The following is a 23,921-nucleotide window of genomic DNA, read 5'->3' as shown; positions in this document are numbered from 1 at the left end:
GCTTGCAGGATTAAAGGGTAGCAAAGAGTGTGAGGAATCGGTGAATGAATGTTCCACCAGAAGAGGGCAGTAATTCCTCAGCTCCAGCCAATTTCTCCAGAGTGGGAATATGGGTCTAATGTTGTCAGGCCTTTCAATATGTCAAGAAAAACAAGAAATCCACATACATAAATTTTTTTTTTGGCTGTGTCAGCTCTTAGTTGCAGCATATGGGATCTTTCATTGCAGCACGTGGTCTCTTCATTGCTGCACGCGGGCTTCTCTCTAGTTGTGGTGTGCGGGTTTTCTCTCTCTAGTTGTAGTGCACAGGCTCCAGAGCGCGTGGGCTCTGTAGTTTGCAGCACATGGGCTCTCTTGTTGAGGCGTGTGAGCTCAGTAGTTGTGACATGCAGGCTTAGTTGCCCCGCGGCATGGGGGATCTTAGTTGCCTGACCAGGGGTCGGACCTGCGTTCCCTGCATTGGAAGGCGGATTCTTTACCACTGGACCACCAGGTAAGTCCCAAGAAATCCATATTTTTTTAAAGTAAAACTCCAAGCTTTAAAATATTAGCTCATAAAAACAAAAAAACAAACAAACACTGCAGACGAGAGAAAAAGATATCTGTCAGTTGAATCTAGCCTGCAGACCCACGTTTGCAACCTCTCCTTAGGCTTACAGCTTTTACATCTGTGTATCCTCTTGTCAGCAGGCACAGCGGTTTGCTCACAATGGTTTGTACCTAGGAGGCACACAGCTGTGTAAGCTATCCACCTGGTGGGTCAGTGATAATAAGATCCATATCAAAGGTCCATCATCCAACCTCAATGATTTAAAACTTGTTTTGCTGCTGAGCTTCTCTCTGATGAGCCTTCCAAAGGTAACATGGAAGCAATTTCACTCTGTCTGACCTAAAACAGAAACTTGTCTTTTTTCCTGTACTTTGTTCTAACCCAAGAGCACTGTCAGCACTCAATAAATAATAAATTACGGTCATATAATTACAGCTTTTATGCAACCAGGTCATGTTATATTGACTTCATATGTGAAGCAAAATTTTCTAGCACTTAAGAAGAAAGCAGTTAGGGATCAAAGGCAAACATAAGCCAAGTGATGGTCTAAGGAAGAAATGGCAATTTTTATGTCTGCTTCAGAAGAGCTGAATCAGGGAAGGAAAATAGAAATGAAACCAAGCCAGCTGAATACCTCATAGCAGGGAATGGGAAAGCAACGCAAGGGCATTCTGGATCTATAGCATTACCTCACCGTCGTCCACCAAACAGTATGACCTAACTGCTTCTGGCTCCTCCAAGAAACACTTTCAGTGAGGGAGACAGATGACCTAATAAAAGGTACAATCTCAAAGTCAGGTAGCCAGGTAGAGAATCTAGCCTGGAGCCTTGAAAACAGTTCTGAACGTAGGACTTGTCCAGAAACTAGAGGGCATGAGACAGGAGGAAGACAAGCAGGGAAGGATATCCCTTCACTGGTGAGAAGAGAAACATCATTAGCTCAAGAATACTAGGGCAGAATTGATTCCAGGGCACATCCCTGGAAGCAGGCAGAGTTCTGTCAGTAGACGGCGTTGCCTTGATGGCGCTAGGATGTGGAGGTTCAACACTGAGTCAGCCAGTCCAGCCAGACAACATAATACCTGCCATGTGACAAGCACAGCTCTAAGCATGAGGTCAAGGCCTCTGTTTTCAGAAAGCTTTCATCACAACAGAGGGAGACAGATAATAAGCACGTTCAAAAAAGGAGATGTCAAACAGTTATACAACGTATAAAGAAAAGAAAACTGTGCTGAAATAGAGAGTGCCTGATGGGCCACCTTGGATTGGAAGGTCAGAGGAAAGCTCAAAGGAGGTGACATATTAGGGGTGAGTCCTCAATGCCAAGAATCAGCCCTGGCAAATTCTAGGAACCTGCACCCCCAGAGGGAAGAACAATTTGGGCAGATGCAAGGAGCATCTTGTGTTTGAGCATAAGAAAGACTCCCAGTGTTTGTGGACTTTACAAAGCAAGAGCGAAAGTGGTAGGAGATGAGCTCAGAGAGAAAAAAAGAAGCAGATCACACAGGGTATCGATGGCCTTGAACAGGGATTTGGAATTCATTCTAAATACTTAGAAGCCACTGGAAATACTTGAGCAAATGAGTATCAATACTATCAACTCCTCAGGTCCTATTTCCCAAGATGACAGTTTCATTTGCAAAAGGCGGACAGAGAGATGTGTGCTTTGCTGCCGCCCTCAAACTTTGTTGGGGGACCTGGGGTTGAGCATAGTGGGGGGCTGGTGATGGAATCAACACCAGTGGGGCTCAGAGAAACCTGTGCTGTTGTTGTGGGGAAGGAAATCAACTTGCCGGAATTCTACTCCACCAGGTGCCAGAGCCCTGTCAGTACCCTGAGCCTTTCAGAGCCCCCAGCTTGTGTCTCTGCTGAGCTCTCATTAGACTGTGAGCTTTATGAAGCAAGCAGCGTGTTCACTGACTCCCTTCTCCCCCCAGCGTACTGCACAGTGATGCACTTGATAAGTGTCCAGTAGTTGCTTAGTAGAATTCAAGGCAAACAGAAAATGTGCAGTTGATACTACTCATCTTGCCCTGCTTCTAGAAATGCCAGCAAGCTTCATGGGGAGGGAGCTGACTATGGGCCCAAGATTTATTGAGTTCACCATTTTAACAGATATGTTGAAGTCCGCTGCTTTAGCCATCTATAATTTTACTAGAATCTATTTTTGCTAGACTATTGTAAGCCATGAGACTCAAGTCTGACCCCCTTCTGAATTAAAACTATACGCATTGGTCTTCATTTATTGACATCTAAAAGACAATCCCACCTCCTAAATTCTTCTTCTTGCATGGTATACGTAAATGACTAAGCACAAAGGAATAATCTGATAAGAGAAAAATGAATATCACACTTACATATCCATATTCCAAATCCCAGCACCAGCAGTAATTGCAAAACCTCACAAAACATGCTCGGAGAAAATCCCCAATGAGAATTGTGACGTAGGTAGTCAGAACATCAGAAACGGTCAGCCGCACAAACTCCTGTTGAGATATTATCTGTATTAAAAGGAGCATTTCTCCCTTCAAATGGTCCTAATGTTAACATCGAATTTGTCATGCTTTCTAAATAGTATTAACTTGAAAACTGCAACTAATGGTAAAGAAACTAGTTAGGCATATCTAGCAAGTAAAAAATGTTTCACCCCTATTTTATTAGTCTAAAAATAATTATTTCCTGCTCCAAAACCACTGTATCAGAAGTCTTCCTACTGAGAAACTTTTATAAGCATGACATGAGAACACAAAACGGGAAAATAATGACAACACAGAAGTTTAAAACTTGAATCTGGCAAACAGCAGATAATAAAATAAATTCATTTATAAAATTAATTTTTTATTTATAAAATTAAAAGACAAGCTTGGAAAAAGTACTTGTGGCATATATGATGGAGAACTAGTTTTTCTAACACATTAAAAACTTTTACAAATCAGTACAACAATCGATGGGCAATTCAATAAGGAAAAAAATGGCAAATGGCACAAATAAGAAAATACACAGTTAATTAAAATATTCAAAAATACCTAAATCCCACATTATAAAAATACAATTAAAACAATAACTCGTTGCTCCACACAGTGATAAATATTTTAAAATCCATGCTTTTCCATAATGGTGAGAGTGTGGTGAAATAGGCACTGTTGTAAACTGACAGTTAGAAGGGAAAGTTAGACGGGTGCAACATTTGTGTGTGGGGGGACGTTTGTGAAGATCCATCACATTTTAAAGTGTGTGGATTTTATTAGGAAAATCCACTTCTAGAAATGTATCCTATGGCGGTATTAGCACAAATGTCCAAATCTATACATATAATTATGAAAGCATTGTTTCTCCCAGATCAAAATTGGAAGCAATTCAAATATACTCAAGAGGAAATTAATTAAATAAAAACGGGTGTCCACACAACAGAACATTGTGAGCTCTTAAACAAAGTGCTGTTGTGATTATGGTTGCACAACAATGTGAACATATTCCAAAACCCACTGAATTGTGTACTTTAAATGGGTGAGACGTATGGTATGTGAACTATATCTCAATAAACTTGTTTAAAAAGTGCTCAAATGCTATGTTCTGATAAGAAATGGATTGTTAAAAATTTACAAAATAGGATATGTAGCATGAACCCACTTATTAACCAAAAATCCTACACATATATACATACATGTATATAAGTATATGTATAACATGTATATGTATAGAAAAGGTCTGGAAAATTAGAAACTTTTTACCTCAGTGGTGTGGACTTGAAGTTACATGCAAAATGTGTATGTTGTGGGTTAGAGGGGAAGCTCACTATTTCCTCATGGAACTTATAACAATAGGCAATAAATATAAGAGTAGACATATAATTATAAATTTTCATTATGATCGTTTTCTTCTGCTCTTTCCTTTCTGCTCCTTCCCAATAATTCGTGTCCTAAGATTGAAGACAAGGAATATCTAATAAGACATATTTTTCCAGAAATACAGTGTTCTTCTATAATAAAAGAAGTCTTCTGGTTTTTATTTCCAGCTACCTATATAATCTCACCTCTAAAATAACTAGTGAGAAAGAATCACATCACAGGGCAAGGCCCATTTGACTAGCAGTTATCTGGTTAATTTCCAGTCCCATACTTCAGAGCAGTGCTTCCTAAACTCCAAGTAGCCGTGTACCACCTTCAAGATTCTTGCCATGTCCAAGTACTATCTGAAATATTATTTACCTAATATTTCTTTTAACTTTACTTTACTTTACTTACTTAACTTTAATATACTTTATTTTTAAAAAATAACTCCTATTATTGTAAATAGAAGGTGTATAACATCTGCCATAAACAGTAGTTAACTATAATATAAATATATTAAAAGCTAAAAAAATTATACTGAAAACTTTAAACTATAAATGTAAAAGAATTATCTTGCCATTAGTTCCCATCAAAAGTAGTGCCTGGGGCTTCCCTGCTGGCGCAGTGGTTGAGAGTCCGCCTGCCGATGCAGGGGACGCGGGTTCGTGCCCCGGTCCAGGAAGATCCCACATGCCGCGGAGCGGCTGGGCCCGTGAGCCATGGCCGCTGAGCCTGCGCGTCCGGAGCCTGTGCTCCGCAACGGGAGAGGCCACAACAGTGAGAGGCCCGCGTAGCGCAAAAAAAAAAAAAAAAAAAATGTACTGCCTGTGAGCCAGTAGTGTATTTTGGGAAATGCTATCAAAGAACAGGGGTGGAGATGGAAAAGAATGAAACAGGAAAGGAGAGAAAACCTTTACCCAAGAGAGTGTTAAAAGCTGTCACTACTGGGGCAACTGGGTCTTGATTCTTCTGGGGACCCGCTGAGTAGCCATATAGAATAAGTCTCACAACTGTCCACCCAAGAGACAGAGAAGGGAAGTATTGATCCACCAGCTCCCATTCCCATCAGTCAGGGATGGCCCCATGTGGTATTAACGTCCCATTTGGTGACAGCAGATAAGCAGGGTAAAGGTGAGAATCTGTATACAACTCAGTTGAGATACTGTCTTGTAACAGCTGCATGCAGTCGTTTGCTGCGGCAACAGCTGGAGTAAAAAGGTGAGTGTGAGGTTTCTGCATAATCCATGTGTCTGTATAATCTGATTCCTGTCTAGCTCTCCATATTTTCCTTTGTCTTCTCTACTCCAGTCCCACTGGCTTTCTTTCATACCCTCAAACTCCATACTTCTTTAGGCCATAGGGTCTTTACATGTGGTCTTCATGCTACTCAATCTTACTTCACCTCTTGACTCAGTTTACACCAACTAATATGCATCACTACAGCATCACTAACTCAGGGAAGTCCCTCACCTGGATGACTAGGGGCAAGCTTTTCTGAATGCATGCATTGCATTCTTGTAGTGCTTTGTTGCCATTGTAAATTTGCAAATGTTTTATAATTATTTAATTAATGGCTGTGTTCCCAAGAGATTGTAATTGTCACGAGATTGTAATTGTCACAATGGCAGAGACCGGGTCCACCTTTGTTCCCCATTGTACCTCCAGTATCTAGCACAATACCTGACACTTAGCCTGCACTCAATAAATATGGAGTGAGCGACTGAGTGATAGTAAATTCCTGTGGTTATCTCTGAATATAACTTTTCTCTTCCCTACTCTTATTCTCCTTTTCATTCCCCAGGCAATTTGAGTTCAGATTCTAATAACTAGCATCAATTAGAAGTAGGCTGTGAGGGATATTTTTAGGTTTTCACCACCAGGTTGGGAAGACTTCCTCAGAAAGAAAATATTTCAGAGTGGTTTTGAAGTCCTCCACAACCTCCTAAACATCCTCATCCCAATGGTTGAAATACAATATTTTTCATAAGCAATGTCCTAACTTTCACATAAAATAGCAGAAGAGGATTCAAACATTATATTAAAATGTAAAAATATTTATTAATATACCATAGAAGGGATACACTGCTTTATAAGAAAGGAAATTCCAAAAATGGTGGTCCAGCCCACCAAGGGATCATCAACCAATTCCAGTTCCTAGTGTGCTAGGATGGGAGCATGGCCTCCACACAGGCCTTCTGCAGAGCACTGCACTCCACACCTCACACTTTACTCTCCTGACATGTATTTGGTCAGTAAACCTAAGAGGCTCATTAGCAAGTGAAGGGAAAATAATAGAGACAGGGCATCACAAAGGGCCACAGACAGATATTCCATGGCAGGAGTCTGGGAGTATGCGTTGATGCTAATTATGTTTCTGGAGGATGGTTCAGCACTATGGAGAAGGACACAAACTCTAATCAGACTTTGTAGGTAAAATTTGGGCTCCTGTCATTGACTTTCTTTAAGGTCTCGAGCAAATTATTTTACCTTTCTAAGTCATAGTCTCCTCATCTATAAAATGGGGATAATGATATAACTTATCTCAAAGGGTAATTTAAAAATTCAAGGAGGTAATGCTTGGCACACAAGAAGCATTCGATAAATGTGAGCTATTATTGTCATTATCTTCAGCTGTTGTCTGCTTTCTCTCCTTGGCCAAAATGCAGACCTAAGTATATAGCTTCAAAGAGCGGTCTCCCAAGAACGGCTCTGCTGCCTACCTATCAAATGTCACTGGAGATGAGACTAAGTGACTACATCTTGAGATTCCCTGGAGAGATAAAGGAGCCACCAAATTCCTATATTTAAATTCAAAAAGAGATTAAGTCCCACAGTATCCTTGAGGAAAAACAGAGCAGAGGGCACCCATAGAGAAGAAGAGAAAATATCTGGAATGTTCTCATAGAAAAATGAACAAGTCTTTGGGGTTATATCTCCAACATTCTGTGCAAAGCAGCTGCCTTTTACTATTTCTTCTGGAATCACTTTGTTTTAAAAGTGGGTAAAATAAATGTTTCAGAACCACAGCCCTTCCCTCCTGCCGCTCCTGCAGACTTTCCCACAAGCGCTGAATATTCTTTTAGAGAAAGGAAGGCGAAAGAGAAAAGGGAAACCCAACTACAAATGGCAGTAAGAAAAGATGATGAAGCAAGGAAAACCACTAGATAGAGACAGGATTTAAAAAAAAAAGGACAAGACAAGCAGCATGGTACAAGGGCTCCCAAGAAGAAGAATTAAATAATTTTTTCTTTATTTTAATTCAGTGTGTGTGTGGGAGCATCCCAGAAGCTTCTGCATAATCAGAAAATAAGTATTCTAGATTGCATGACATTCATGTCTAATTAATTGCTGCCTCTGCCTCAGAAGTGAGCAGCTTCCACCTTATTCTTTACAGTTAGTTCTATTAATCCTGTTTAACAGGTGTTTGCCTGGTAAAGGGTAGGTTGCTTAGCCCTCATGCCAGTCTGCATTCTGGGATGTACATAAGAGAATATCTCAAACTCTTTGAGTTTGTGAAAACTACACTTTATATTTTTTCACTTCTCTCAACTCTTGCTGAAGATTTAGGGAGCAGCCTAGATGTGATAAAACAGACTTGTGTTAAGTGCCGTGACCAGATTTTGCTTCAAGGAGTTTTAAAACATGAAAACCCATATACTCCTGTGTATTCACTTCTTATTGCTGCTGTAAGAAATTACCACAAAATTAGTGGCTTAAAACAACATAAACATAAACTGTTCTGGAGTTCAGAAGCCTAAAATCAAGGTGCAGGCCTCAGGGCGAAATCTGTGTCCTTGCCTTTTCCAGCTTCCAGAGGTCACCTGCATTCCTTGGCTTGTGGACCCCTTCCCCCACCTTTAAAGTGCATCTCTCCAACCTCTGGTTCCACTGTCACAGCCAGTTTTTCTGACTGACTTTTGTCTCCCATTTATAAGCATGTGTGATTTTGTTAGGCTCACTGCATAATCCAAGATATTTTTCCTATCCCCAGATCTTTAACTTAATCACATTGGTAAAGTCCATTTTACTATGTAAGGTAACATATTCACAGTTTCCAGGGATTAGAACATGGACGTTTTTGAGGGGTTATTATTCTGTCTACCACATCATGTATCACAAGCATCTCTCTACCAACTGCAGGCAGGTTTCATTTCATTTATTATTGCATACATAGTATGTTCCTGTAAATGTGTATGAAATGTGCATGTCTGAAAATCAAGTATTTAATAACATGTAACTGGAGAGGGAAGGGTTTATCTGGTCCCTAAAAGCCTAAAAAATAAAATAGAATCCTTACTTATATCATACATTTTGGACTTGGTCTTCAGTGATGTCTGTCTAGCATTATATACATTTTCCTTACTTTTTCCCACAATTGAAATCACAGATGAGTGGCTTAAGTCAGATGAGTATCTGAAGCTGAGGACATCTAATGATATCTGTATTTGTTTAAATTAGCTTCATAAGACTAATGCTAACTTTCAATTTTCCATTTATCTTACAAAAAATAAGTACATAGTAAAAAATTATTTCAAATAATTTCCCAAAGACACATTACTGCTGAAACTGAACTGTTGTCTGACAGACAGAAGCACTATGACATATTTTAAAATGTCTGTCCATCAAGGATGAACCAAAGTCCAAAATCAGTTTACGAAGTGCACATGAGGAATGTCAATTCTAATGAGATAAAATTAAAGGCTTTTCAAAATATAAATTGGATTTGTATAGAAATAAGAGACCTGAAGTAGGTTTTTTGTTTTTGTTTGGTTTGGTTTCCCTTTATTGAACAGAAAGCCATATGAAACATTATTTCTTTTATCTGCTAAAATACCACTAGTCTTGGACTGGGGTCATTTATACAGTCATCTGAAAACAACAAACCTAAAATAGTATTTCCTTTCATGCTTAAGGGGCAATTATTTGACAAAAATTAACATTATTGAAATGAGTATTAGTGTATGCTCCCAAAAGAATCTTTTCTTTTTTTTATGGAAAAAAGGTAACACTGGGGCTTCCCTGGTGGTGCAGTGGTTGAGAGTCTGCCTGCCGATGGAGGGGACAAGGGTTCGTGCTCCAGTCTGGGAGGATCCCACATGCGGCAGAGTGGCTGGGCCCGTGAGCCATGGCCGCTGAGCCTGCGTGTCCGGAGCCTGTGCTCCGCAACGGGAGAGGCCACAACAGTGAGAGCCCCGCGTACCGCAAAAAAAAAAAAAATAAAGGTAACACTAACTAGAGTTCCACTTAAATATTTACTTGGGTTGTATCTAAATCTGGGTGTTTTATTATAACACAGATAGATAGTAAACATTTCCTCAGACCATTTTAAAATATCCTTCCTTCACATGCAACTGTAAAAGGGGTGAAAAGGTACTACTTACCTGAATGGATGCATGTGAGGACTATAAGAGATAATATATATGAAATTCACAGCCAGCATATGGTGAACAGTCAATAAGTCTCAGCTATTTTCATTAATAAGCAATAAAAAACAGGCCACGCTTATGGAAGAAATAGTGACCCTGCTCTTTTTTAATCCATTAACTGTTATGCACTTCTGTTTGTGACATTACCTGCCCCACCATTGTTTCCCAGCAGGGTCCTCGAGGTACATCTGCAGGGTGCACAAAAAAGGGTGGCCCAGTGGTATTTCCAGTGAGTGATGCATTGTAGGCCTTGATCATGTTGGCTTCCCATAGGGTAATATTGGCCTTTACTAGCTTCTCCTCTTCAATCTAGAAAGCAGAGGAATGGAAACAAAAATGAAGACAACAGAGATTTCAAAGGCATTTCTGGCAATCTTGAGATTGGGAATCTAACAACATGCTGATGGCAAGGACAATCCAGACACAAGATTTACCTTGTTGTTAATCTCATCCATCAAGGCAAGAATAAATACATACAAGTTGCCTAAAAGAAGAGCAAAAATGCGTCCCAGGAGCCATTTCAGAGCGATGAGGGGATGGTAGTCTTCCAATTCAGCAAATAAGTCAAACAATGTTGGACAGAACATCCCCAGGAGGGACATGACCATGTTCATCTACAAGAAGACACAAGGGGTGAACCAAGTTAACGGTGTTTAAAAATTATTGCTTTCCTCCAAATTTGCAAGATTCCAGCTAGATTCCTTTGATATTTTATAAGACTAAAATTATTTCATGCATTTTAAAAATTTGATCTTATTAAAACAACAGAGACAATATTCAACTCATATATTCAAGATGTACATGTGTGTGAGCTTGTGGACGTGCCAGTAATAATAGTGTTTCCTAGTATAATGAGGGATGCGATTTACATTACTTTCTATGCAGAGAACATTTACTGTTATACATGGTAACTGATTCTGCACTTCACAACAAGATTTCCAAAGGAAATGGAAAATGATCTGCTTGAGGAATGAGGTCCAAATTGGAAATACTAATGTGGCAATCATCAGCACATGGGCTAGTTTAATCAGTTAGAATGGATGAATTCCTTGAGATGGGCCCAGGACTAAATACTGAGTATACGGGAATGCAAACTATAAGGGGCAAAAAAAAAAAAAAAAAGGTTCCAGGTGACTCTGGCAATGTCTTTACCTGAATACCTGGCTCAAACTGTCACTGTTTAACATTTCCCATTTCCCCCGGTAGACTCCATGTTTTGAATGATTAGAACTACCAAACTATATTGAGAAAATAATTGTCAATATGTTTTTCCCTTTTGACTAAGAACATTGTATAAGTATGACCAGCAGGAGCTAAAAGTCAGCATGACATAATATAAAATCAGCATGATACAATTTCAGCCTAAAGTAAAAACTTGGCAGAGCTATGCAATCTTATATAAGGTAAATTTAAATTCTGTTTCATCAAATTTGTAAAGTTTTTCATGAATCCCCATTATTACCTTTGTTGGCCCCTAGGAATCAGGGGTCCCCTAAGATGGATATTAAACATGTACTTACAAAGAGTGACCCTTTTGATGATAATCAATTATCCCTCCTTTTCTGTGGTTTATTAATACAAAAATATGATCAGTACAAACCATGGACCAAAGTGGCATGATAATTTTGCCTATAAATGCTATCATAACTGCAAGGATAATTTTGAAAGCAAACTTAGTAATGCTTTGAGGTTCCCCTTTGTTTTAAATAAGTAAAATAACTCCACCTAATGACTCTCTGTTTTACAGGCTTCCAAAAAATGTCTATGCCATCATAGGCTCTTAAATATATGGTCTCCCATCTTCAGTGTTACTGCTTCTGAAATACCTAGAAAGTTTTTGTTTGGAGCCTTTTGTTGTAAGTAGGTTATACCATTTTCTGTGCAAGATTCTTCTAGGAAATTCTATGCTTATGAAGACTTTCATAATCTGTTTGGTCTACAAGACTCTGCAGAAGTTTCAGTGTGGGAAATCTACACTTCCCACCGCCTAAATCTCCACACACTGAAAATGCCCAAGTTCAAAATGATGCCACATTGTATTCTAGAACATTTTATGAAAGGGAACAGACCCAAGAAACAACACATGACCAGTGATTTCCTGATTCTAAATATCTACCTCTGACCTCTTTTCTTGCACCTGCTAAATGGGCAGATACCCTGAAGACAAATCGCAATCATAATATTTAATTCCTTTCAGAGCTGGCCTTCTTCATTTGAATAGCATTTGGAGGGGGAGATAATAGGGTAAGGAGAGGAGGTGAAGCAGTTAGGTTGCTAGTGAAAAACAGAGAGAGGCCCAGTCCTGCCCAAAGTGGGGGAGGCAATCTGAATGTTTCCAGTGAAATAAACATAAGAACCCAGGGCTTTATCATTGCTGCTTCAAAGAATTCAGGGGACAATTGGATCTTTCAAAGATAGATGCAGGACCTGCAGAGAAAGCAACATAGCGTCATGGAGAGTGCTGAGCTTGAAATCAAGATTCCTAAATTTTAACTCTCATTGTTCTCCATGGTTCTGAGACCATGAACACATCACCTAATCTGAGATTCATTATCTCTGTCTATAAAACGTACTGGTTGGAATATGTGCTCTAATCTCTCTTCCAACTCTACCTTTCCCAAATGTCACAAAGTGAAAAACAGACAGTAGACAGATTTGGAAGTAAGGCTGGAATAGGGACACGTGTGCCGAGGTTGGTTCACTCTCAGGTCAGGATGACAGAGATAGGTAAAGAGCGGCCATATTTCATATCCCAACATTGAAGTACAACCCACAAAATCTCAAATATCAGATTCTAAGCACACAAAAAGCATGCAGAGACGAACTTCATTTTTTTCCCACCACCCAAGGGTGTCAGGATCTTGCTGCGCAAATTCCTGGGATCGCTTCACAGCCCAAAAGATGAGGTATCCACTCCCGCCAAGTGTTAGAAACACGAAGAAGTTAGCAAGAAACCTCAGGAATCTGATCAAGTGGACGTTTTCTTCTGCTTGGGCTGCTCTTTCTTCTATTATAGCTTCCTGTACCCAGGCAAAACAGAAAGAAAAAAGAAATATCTGAGCTACAAAAAGTATCATGAACTCAGGAATTATTTCTGCAAACATCAGAAAGTGAGGAATGAAAATGTAAACTGAATCTGGGATTCCACAAACCAGGTGAATATTGCCAGCAAGTGAGAAAAAGTAAGACAGAGAAGGAAGAATTCTTACAAACAAACTCTGGTTGAGTTAATATTTACTAAGATAGTCTTCATTCTAAAGTCTCTTCTAGTACAGTTTTTTAAAACAACTACAAAATAATACTTTAGAGTCATTTAAAATATTGGGCTAATGTATTCTTGGAAATAATTAGCGAGCATTGTTCTATTATTTAAAATATCTGATTCTGATTACTAATGGTTGGCTGTTTCAAGCCAATGGCATTGTTTTATTACCAAATTTAGAGAGATAATGCTGTCATGGGTCATCAATCATTTTCCAGTCATAATCAGAACCCTGCCCAGATCCTGGTAGGAAGAAATGATGAGTTAATCTTTCTTTTAATTGTCAAGATACTTTGCTACCTAGACCATTTGGAATGGCTCCAATTTTACTCTTAGAAATACCAAGAAAAGGCTCTTGAAGTTGGTGTTTTTACCTTAAAGTTCATTGTGATAGAATTGAATTTGTTGTCTGCTGTTTCAGGATTGCCAATCAGGTAGTCCCAGCTGGTGAACACCTTCCAGCTGAAGTTGAAGCTGTTGTCGTCACCACCTCCATCATCACCAATATTTTTGGTCATCCTATACAAACAGGAAGTTTAATCCAGCAGCCAGAATACAAGCAGAAAGGGAGAGGTTAGGGAATAGCAAAACATCATAATTATAAGGAAATTGGAGAAGCAATATCTAAAAGACATATACTTTCAAACAAGTTTGTTCTAATAACCAGAAAATAAAGGTTTATTAAAAAAATATTTTTTTGTTTTAATTTTTTAAGCTGTTCATTTTCCAGGCCTTCAAGATTAAAAGACTACTAACCATTGATGATTTTAACAATTAAACAGGTCATATAAAATTACGTATTTTTTATTTGTTTTCCTAAACTGTTTTCCTAGGGTCATATACGAGGCTCTGAAACTTCTGTGGGATAAGGATCTCTTTAGAAATCCGGTGAAAACCACCAGTCCCCTCATCAGGAAAAACATATGTATAGACTCTTAAACTGTTGTACACAATTTTAGCTGGTTTCCAGACCCTGTGAAGCCTAGGGATGGATTAACCCAGGTCAGATCAGGAAACTCCTTCACAGATTCCAATTCCCCTTAGAATCTCCTTCCAAAGAGTGATTACACTGAATGCATGGAATTTTTCCATACTTGACAACTCTTGACCAAAAATCAAGATTTTTATACAACTTAATAGCAAGTGGTTACATATATTCTAATCAGTGATGTTTTAAATTTTTTTTGCTTGGACAGTTTAAAGTACATTTACTTACTTCAGTGGTTAAGGATCTATATTCCACTTACTCCACTTCCTTTTTTTCCCCTACCACTATAAAGTGCAAAATTAAAATATTATATGATATATATTATAAAATGGTCCCATAAGGTTTTAGTTTTTTAAATATATTGCAGTGATATGGAACCGAAAAAAGAAAGGAGTACAATGACATAAAGCTGACAATGTAGTTTGGCAGGTATCTCTAAGGTCATCTAAATTCCCCCACTGTTTAGTCCTATTCCTTACAGAGGTTTATATATTTCAGATGGGCTAATGTGTTTGAACAATAACCAAAACTAATTATTCCTTACATCAATCTACCACTTTACCCTTTGCAAATGGTATTGATGTGTATTATCATATTTGTCCTTCTCAAAAACTTAACAAGAGGTCACAGTAGTTAATATTATTCTCTTTTTACAGTTGGGGAAGCTGAAGGATAAAATTATCAAGTGATTTGCTGGCCATTATACAGAAGTAAACCACAGGGGTGGGTCAAGGGCTTAGGTTTTCTGACTTCATTCTGGTACCCAAGCTAGGACACCATGAAATATGTTGAACCATACAAAGTGCCTTTTTGTAGGTCAAAAAGGGTTGAAATCAAACATTTCCAATGGATTAACCTAGGGAGAAAACGATTTTTTTGCTTAAGATGCCATCACCCCTTTTTGCACTGTCACTGAGCCAAGGGCAGGGCCTCAAGTAAAACTGACCACTTGACAGATAAGTCTTGAATGGAGCTCTATCACAGGCAAGATTCTGTAGCTGTAGACAGCCTTCCAGAGAAGGGAGCTCTAGCCGGACAAGCAAACAGGGAACATCTAGCATGTGGGAATTGACAAGAAAGGGAGTGAAATACTAAAAGGGAGTGACAAGAAAGGGAGGAAGGATATTGAAGACAACCTCTGCTAACAACACGTTTTTACTAAGAGATGGCCCTGATAGCTATAAAATATTTCATGTACAGCTCCATTCCTTGTCTGTAGAGGAAAAAAGTGTACATACTTAAACAAAAATTCCTCCTTTTTCAAGGGGGTTATATTTTTGAACAACTATATCTTTGAGAAGCTACCTCAACATACAATTTGCAAGGAATGATGGAAGTCTTGCTTTGCCAGGGACTGAGTAGGTTTCCAGGGCACAAGACTCAATGCTAAAGCCAGGAGAGTCCTGGGTCAACAAAGTTAGTCACCCTATCTTAAAATCTAAAAGTGCTTTCTTGGATATCTAATTTTCCTTCCAATTTCCCTATTAATTAATCAAATATAGATATTTGCTTCCCTTTTATGGATGAGGATGCTGACGACAAAGAATATGGGCAAGAGGGCAAAGTCCACCAGTTGCCTAGTTGATGTCAGTATTCAGTTTTAGTTTCCCTTGATTTGAGTCATGTATCCCATAAAGCCACTCATGTTTATTCCAAGAATGTATTTGTTTGGGGTCAGTGGTGGGGGAAAGAGATGATATAGGATTCTGAACAATCATTTATATCTCATCAGTTGTTCTACCAAGCCTTGCCCCCAGGGTTAGGACTGGGGTAGGAGTCATAAATTGCTTTGGAATTGTCTTGCCATATAGGCCAGTGAACTTAAACTACTTGCCAATCTGGTAATGAACAACCAAAGGTCCCCTGCCAGAGGGAGGGACCAAAATCAGGCTGGTTTGGGTGGCATAACATGGATGACTTTGAGGGGGAAAATGTAGAATTTGTGCCCTACAGCTATCCTAAATGGCATCTTTGAGCTAATAGGAAAAGCTGCCATTTCCTGCAGAGCTGCACTAGCTAATAAGTTTGCCACTAGCAATATGTGGTTACTGAGCACTTGAAATGCAACTAGTGTGAAACATACATAAAATTTCAAAGACTTTGTACCAAAAAAGACAGAGAATATCTCAATAATAATTTTAGATTGATTATATGTTGAAGGAATACTTTCGATATATTGAGTTAAATAAAATATATTATTAAAATATATTCCACCTATGTATTTGTTTAATATAGTTACTAGAATATTTTAAATTATATGTACCTTGTCTTATAGTTCTTTGCATAATGCTGTTCTAGATGCTTTACACTCATCTGCCAGAAAATTATTATAATAAATGTGCAAATCTATTAATGTATAACTACATAACCAAATGTGACTACCCTACTGCTGGGGCTATCATATGACCTCAGTTCCTACCATGTTGGCTTTGTTTGGTTTTTCAATAAGCCTATGAATTATAATCCTAATAAAACAGTTAACATTTGTCAATCACCGTATGCCAACTATGTTCTAAGTGTTTGTATGTACTGACTCATTTTGTCCTCATAGCCATCCTAACATCAAGGTGTCATTACACCTCTATTAGAAATGGGAAAATAGAGCAGTTGAACAATTTGTCAAAGTTCTTTTAGAATGGGCTAGAGCTGGTATTTGATTCCATGAAGAATGGCTCAAGAGCCCACTAGGGTATGTAGCCTCTGCACAGTCACTAAAAGAAGCTGAGGACTTGGACATCCATAGACATGCTTTCTTCAGTGACTATGGAGACTAAAGGACCAATATGGAAACGATACTCACAAGGCCTCTGTAATGTAACTGTACCCTTGACTTTAGTCCTGCCAAATCAAAATGGCCAAAAGACTAGAAATATCTTAGAGTTTTTGGAACGTGGTAGTACTTGATCAGGTAGACAGATACTTTACATACTTAGGGTCTCTGATTACACTTGGACAACTAGATAAAGAATTTGGATATGGAATCTCCATTAAGGCCTTTTTCAAGTCCTGAAAGGGCTTAAAAACTAAGCATAATAGTTTTCTCTGGAGGAACCAATAAGTTTGGCAGGGACAGGACACAAAGCATGCCAAAGACTGTTCCAGAAAGCTCCTGCTCAAGAGGACTTGGACCCTCAGGTAGAGGTCCTTCCCTGCAATGAAGCAAAAGGCCAATTTACCTTGTGCATAGTTAAATAAAAGGGTGAAGACTTTAATTGAGATGTTTCAACACCTGCTAAACTGGTTCAGAAAATTAGCTAAAGGATGGATTATTCATATTATTTATAGCCCTAAATGACTGTGCTAGATTTCTGCAGTGTCTTCAAGTGAGGTTTTAAAAATATATTTCAGACAGGGAGAAAAAATGAGCTGCAGTTTCATCAGTTCCCCAATGAAATTCTTTTCCATGCTCTAATAAATCCTCTTCAAAAATAAAACATGACTATATAGTTGATCATGACGGTCTCGTTGAGGGCCATTTGTTTTTGCTGTCTTACACAGCTGAAATTTTTTGGATGAGTGATTATTCTGGGTTTGTTTGTTTGTTTGTTTTAATGAACAGAGAACAACAGATTCTGTCTATTGAGCTGATTCTGCAACTCACAAACCTCGCTGTATGCAAAAAGAGGGGTCAGCAGCTGTTTCCCTGTCTTGTTTGAAACATTTCACACCTTAAGTACAAAAAAGCACAATTTTAAAATATGCTTAACCACAGGATAGGCATGCAACCATCACTGTGACCCAGTGAGATGATCAAAGTCCTGCACTTGTGTTCAACCCTTTTGTTTGGCAGATGTAATAGTCTAACATTAGTGTAGGTATTAAAACCACATTTTATCTCTTAAATACTCTGCATTCTCTAGACATGAAACGGAAAAAAAAAATCCAATTCTCAAGTTAATTTTTCCATTTGATTCCAGAAATCAATGCTTGCTTCCCAAGAGACCAATGAAACTTACTCTTTAAGGACAACCAGAAAGCTGTATCCAATGCACATGATCCCCACCAGAAAATAGGATAGCGGCAGTCTGAAATTCATCCATCCAATTGTTCGTTTATTGTCATAATAGCCATAAAAGAGGACGGAATATTGAGCCAATCCCTAAAATCCAACAACAAAGTCACTTAACAGATGCTGTGAAGAGCAACTCAAAGAAAAAAAGATCGACTTCTAAGAGGAATAACAAAATGACATTAATTTTCAAACTTGGAAGATGGCTCTGACGTGAGCCCTATTGTTTTGCTTCATGGAGTGACTGTTTCAGCTTCCACATTGATTGACAGTCTCTTGGTTTACTTGAAATTCAGGGACTTCTAAATAGGCCAAATTTTTAACCAACTATAGGCTTGCTCAGCTGTGGAGCCATTACCGTGATATGCCCACTGATTGAAACATCAAAACACACTTCATGGTGTCATTAAATTTACAATTTTAAGAGCCTGCTTAATATTGGGGGGAGGATCTGAAATGTGCTTCCTCAAAGTGTCATGGCAGGTTTCCACTTCCAGTCACCTGAGCCACAGTTAGATTGGTTCTTCATAAGCCACAGAGGCCACATCTCAGCTCACACTTAGCAAAAACAAGGAGCAGGTGAGATGACATTGGAACCAATATGCACAACCTTCCATTCATCAAGACTATTATCCCCTAACAAGCATGTTTATTCATGAAATTACATGCTGTTTCCCAAAAATTATCTGCCAGGGTTGGAATCACCATCTTCCAAGGCCACCTGAGTAACTGCTCTCTATACACAGAACATGGCATATTTTGATGTTGCTTCCCTTATAATAGTCTTCATCTTCCTCTCCTTCTCTCATTCACTGTGTCCTTCACTCTTAGCTTGGCAGCACTGTTTCTGTATTACTATATATCCACTTCCCCAGCTTCTCTCTGATTTCATCTCTCTGACAATAACTTAAAACAACTATGCTTTGTGAAGTGAGAAGATAATTGCAGTAATATCAATCAATAAATTTTTTTGAGCCGGTAGCATGTGCTGAACACCTTACTTCTTACAGAATCCTCACAAGAACCCTCTTGAAGTGGCTGCCGTTAGGGGCAATCGTTTTCCTCTACACTTGTTACTTGCCATGTAGAGAAAAACTGTAACTATAAAACTCCTAGCCCCTCTCCACTGCCCCATACTAACCCCAGGGAGGAGAGACTCATCTGACAGTAGAGCATGGGTGAGGAATGGGGATGATGTGGGGCACCACTCTTCCTCCTCCTTTGAGATCCCATGCTGTGCTCTGCCCCTGTGAGGGGCATCCTGTCCTGGTCTAGGACTGCTGGGTAGGAAGGTCTGCCTCTGAAGCCCACTTGCCCATAAAAAGATGCCATATTCTTTAATATCAGCGTTAACAACAATAAAGATGGCATGCTGACCTCCATCTGTCTAACCCTTTGTCTTATTTCTGGTTAGCTTACAACCTGGGTCGACAAGGTAGGGGGTGTTATTTACCATCACTTCCCCACCTGAAAAAGACTCAATAGCTCTACACCTATTTTACAGATGAAGAAACTGAGCTTTAAAGAAGTTAAGTAACTTGTCCATGTTCACATAGCTAGTACGTGACAGAGTCTGAACCTGAACAGGGTCTGTCTAATTCAAATCCATATGCTTAACCACTGTGCTATACTGCTTCTCCTATGCTTTCTTTGCCTACCAGGACTTGCATCATACTAATGCCATATCTACCCAGCAAAACAAAGAAACAAGAAGTCCCTGGACCCCTGGATTGGTTCAGAGTGGGTGCCAGGACCTCCTGGAAAGGATCTAGACACCCCTTTTGAAAAGATTTCAAAGGGCCTCATCTTCACATACATAAACATTACAACGTGACTTCTTTTTCTAATTCATAATGACAGTATTGGGATTAAAAGCCACCTCCAAAATAACATGAAAGGAGAAAGTAGATATGTAACAAACATCTGGTGGGCTTGTTAGGTTAGCACAGTAGCTTCTGGGGCAGCTAACTCACCTGGTGTATGTGTCATTCAGCCTATGTTCAATGGCTGCACTCAATAAATATTAGATCACAACCAATGCGGGTAAGAGCCCTTTTTTTGGAATCCTGATTACTTCGCAAAGGTTTCTTCAGTTGGTCTATTTCTACATATGCAGTGAAGCATGTAAACAAAAGAGGAGGTACTGTTGAAGTGCACAATTTTTAAAAGCCTTATCCAATCCATCTCAGTAGCATATTGAGGGGTGGTTTTAAACACAATGAAAGGCTTAAAAGAGGTCTCCGCCTCCCCTTCCACCCTGTGGCCCACCACACGCCACACATCTTTCCCTTTCCCTTAAAACTCCAATAGCAGACATCTGGAAGTGACTAAAATAGCAACGACTCCTAGCCTAGCCAAGGTTCCATTCGGTTTCCATGTCAGCACACATGGCTTTCCCTGTGGGAGCACTCTCCCATCCCAAAATCTGTGACAGAGAAACCACAGTCAGAGCCAAGTTTCAAATGAGCACAGAAAATTCCTGTCCAACTCTAGGTTCCATGCTTGCACACTGTCTACCAAGACTCTAATTTCTGTTTGAATGCTGCAGCTGGTCTAGTCCACAGAAATCGACACACATCTATGAGAATGCTTTGACGATGCAGTCGCTAGGAATCAACTCATGTATTTATTTATCTAACTAACTTTTATCGAGAACTTATTTGCCAAATACTATACACAGATGGAGTGGGAGACTGGATTACAGAGGCCCCTAGAAAAAGTTCTGCATGCAAATGTCCCCTTTATAAGTATGTGTCACCTGAAATTATATTAGAGTTCCACCCCTTTGGTGTTTCTCACTACAAATAAATACTCACTGTGAAAGACAACATTCTATCTCCATGATGGTGAATGAGTTTCATCATCCTTAGTAAGCCTTTTTAGTTTGTAGTAACTGTCAGACCATTATTTTGAAAAAAAATCGTGAAGTCAGAACTAGTAGGAGAGGAAGCTATAACTTGTGAACTGTGACTGCTGAGGGTATGTGAAAGGGAAGTAGTACCACACTAGTAGGAGTATATTTCTACTTTTCTCTGAACTGTTATCAGTCATTTATACCTTAGTGTTAAAGAAAGCTTCAAGTGTGGATGAAAGGTAGGGAATGACATCATTTAAATTCTGATACGCTCGGGACCTGGGAGAGAAGCAAGGAGTGAAATGGCTAACAACACCCAAAACAAACCTCGACCAACTTTATAAGAATAGCAGCCAGCCTGGCACTTATGTGGTACATGCTGAGATCCAGCCCCCGGCCACCCTCCTTCTCTCCAACCAGACTTGCCAAGTTCCATCTAATGCTTTGCTCGCCTCCGAGTTTCTCTTCCTTTTGCTCCAACCCAGATCTAGAGTTATAAAACTGATGTTATACGGTTCTAAGCTAGGAAGCATGCAGATTACAATGAAGCTGGGCTGAGCCTTCACAGATCCTCTCAGTTTCAGTAGAGGGAATGAACTTCTACCTGTCTATGGGACCCTAGGCAGTGAACTCTGGCCTTCAAAAAGCTGTGAAGTAGACAGTTTTTTTTGGTGCCCATCCATGCATAAAAGGCTCAGAGTGGTTGTCTAATATCACACAGGTAGTATGTGGTAGGATTCAAATCCAAATCTGTCTAAATCCCATGACTGAGTTCTTTTCATTATGCCACACTGCCTTTTTAACCTTGCTGGCTTCTGTAAAGAAAACTTCTGTTTGCCTTTTGTGCCATGATCCATAACTGACACTAATGGTGGGAATTCTAGATCATATGCCCAATACCCATTACACATCTCATTCCACTTGGATGTTCCACAAGAACCTTGAACTCATTACATTTTAAAAATTCTCCCAGAGAAGCAAGAAGAACTACAATCCTGCATCCTGTGGAACAAAAACCATATTCACAGAAAGACAGACAAGATGAAAAGGCAGAGGGCTATGGACCAGACGAAGGAACAAGACAAAACTCCAGAAAAACAACTAAATGAAATGGAGATAGGCAATCTTCCAGAAAAACAATTCAGAATAATGATAGTGAAGATGATCCAGGACCTCAGAAAAACAATGGAGGCAAAGACCAAGAAGATGCAAGAAATGTTTAGCAAAGACGTGGAAGAATTAAAGAACAAACAAACAGAGATGAGCAATACAATAACTGAAATGAAAAATACACTAGAAGGAATCAATAGCAGAATAACTGAGGCAGAAGAATGGATAAGTGACCTGGAAGACAAAATCGTGGAATTCACTGCTGTGGAACAGAATAAAGAAAAAAGAAAGAAAAGAAATGAAGACAGCTTAAGAGACCTCTGGGACAACATTAAACACAACAACATTTGCATTATAGGGGTCCCAGAAGGAGAAGAGAGAGAGAAAGGACCCGAGAAAATATCTGAAGAGATTATAGTCAAAAACTTCCCTAACATGGGAAAGGAAATAGCCACCCAAGTCCAGGAAGCGCAGAGAGTCCCATACAGGACTCTAAACCCAAGGAGAAACATACCGAGACACATAACAATCAAACTGGCAAAAATTAAAGACAAAAAAAAATTATTGAAAGCAGCAAGGGAAAAATGACAACATACATGGGAACTCCCATAAGGTTAACAGCTGATTTCCCAGCAGAAACTCTACAAGCCAGAAGGGAGTGGCATGACATACTTAAAGTGATGAAACAGAAGAAACTACAACCAAGATTACTCTACCCAGGAAGGATCTCATTCAGATTTGATGGAGAAATCAAATGCTTAACAGACAGGCAAAAGCTAAGAGATTTCAGCACCACCAAACCAGCTCTACAACAAATGCTAAAGGAACTTCTCTAAGTGGGAAACACAAGAGAAGAAAAGGACCTACAAAAACAAACCCAAAACAATTAAGAAAATGGTAATAAGAACATACATATCAATAATTACCTTAAACGTCGATGGATTAAATGCTCCAACCAAAAGACACAGGCTTGCTGAATGGATACAAAAACAAGACCCATATATATGCTGTGTAAAAGAGACCCACTTCAGACCTAGGGACACATACAGACTGAAAGTGAGGGGATGGAAAAAGATATTCCATGTAAATGGAAATTCAGAGAAAGCTGGAGTAGCAATACTCATATCAGATAAAATAGACTTTAAAATAAAGAATGTTACAAGAGACAAGGAAGGACACTACATAATGATCAAGGGATCAATCCAAGAAGATATAACAATTATAAATATATATGACCCAACATAGGAGCACCTCAATACATAAGGTAACTGCTAACAGCTCTAAAAGAGGAAATCGACAGTAACACAATAATAGTGGGGGACTTTAACACCTCACTTACACCAATGGACAGATCATCCAAAAGGAAAATTAATAAGGAAACACAAGCTTTAAATGACACAATAGATGAGATAGATTTAATTGATATTTATAGGACATTCCATCCAAAAACAGCAGATTACACTTTCTTCTCATATGCGCATGGAACATTCTCCAGGATAGATCATATCTTGGGTCACAAATCAAGCCTCAGTAAAATTTAAGAAAATTGAAATCATATCAAGCATCTTTTCTGACCATAGCGCTATGAGACTAGATATCACTTACAGGAAAAAAAACTGTAAAATACACAAAAACATGGAGGCTAAACGAGATGTTACTAAATAACCAAGAGATCACAGAGGAAATGAAAAAAAACCTAGAGACAAAGGACAATGAAAACACGACAATCCAAAACATATGGGATGCAGCAAAAGCAGTTCTAAGAGGGAAGTTTATAGCTATACAAGCCTACCTCAAGAAAAAAGAAAAATCTCAAGTAAACAATCTAACCTTACAGGTAAAGGAACTAGAGAAAAAAGAACAAACAAAACCCAAAGTTAGCAGAAGGAAAG

General features: G+C 39.0%; 1 protein-coding gene across 7 annotated transcripts in view; it reads right to left on the bottom strand.

Moving 5' to 3' along the window:
* TMC1 (transmembrane channel like 1) overlaps nucleotides 1-23,921 on the bottom strand; it is a 386,362-nt gene that overhangs the window by 28,389 nt on the left and 334,052 nt on the right. For 6 of the 7 annotated variants that reach the window (XM_049710776.1, XM_049710774.1, XM_049710775.1 and 3 more), the window contains 6 exons: nucleotides 18,013-18,155; nucleotides 13,443-13,587; nucleotides 12,632-12,826; nucleotides 10,241-10,420; nucleotides 9,954-10,115; nucleotides 2,908-3,036 (listed from right to left, as the gene is read on the bottom strand). In XM_049710776.1, coding sequence (XP_049566733.1) covers nucleotides 2,908-3,036; nucleotides 9,954-10,115; nucleotides 10,241-10,420; nucleotides 12,632-12,826; nucleotides 13,443-13,587; nucleotides 18,013-18,155 — 954 coding nt within the window. The remainder of the gene's footprint in view (nucleotides 1-2,907; nucleotides 3,037-9,953; nucleotides 10,116-10,240; nucleotides 10,421-12,631; nucleotides 12,827-13,442; nucleotides 13,588-18,012; nucleotides 18,156-23,921) is intronic. The other variant, XM_049710780.1, reaches the window with a different exon arrangement.

The sequence above is a fragment of the Orcinus orca genome, chromosome 6, assembly GCF_937001465.1.
Source record: "Orcinus orca chromosome 6, mOrcOrc1.1, whole genome shotgun sequence".
Taxonomy (NCBI): domain Eukaryota; kingdom Metazoa; phylum Chordata; class Mammalia; order Artiodactyla; family Delphinidae; genus Orcinus; species Orcinus orca.
This window is presented reverse-complemented; position numbering and strand designations above follow the sequence as displayed.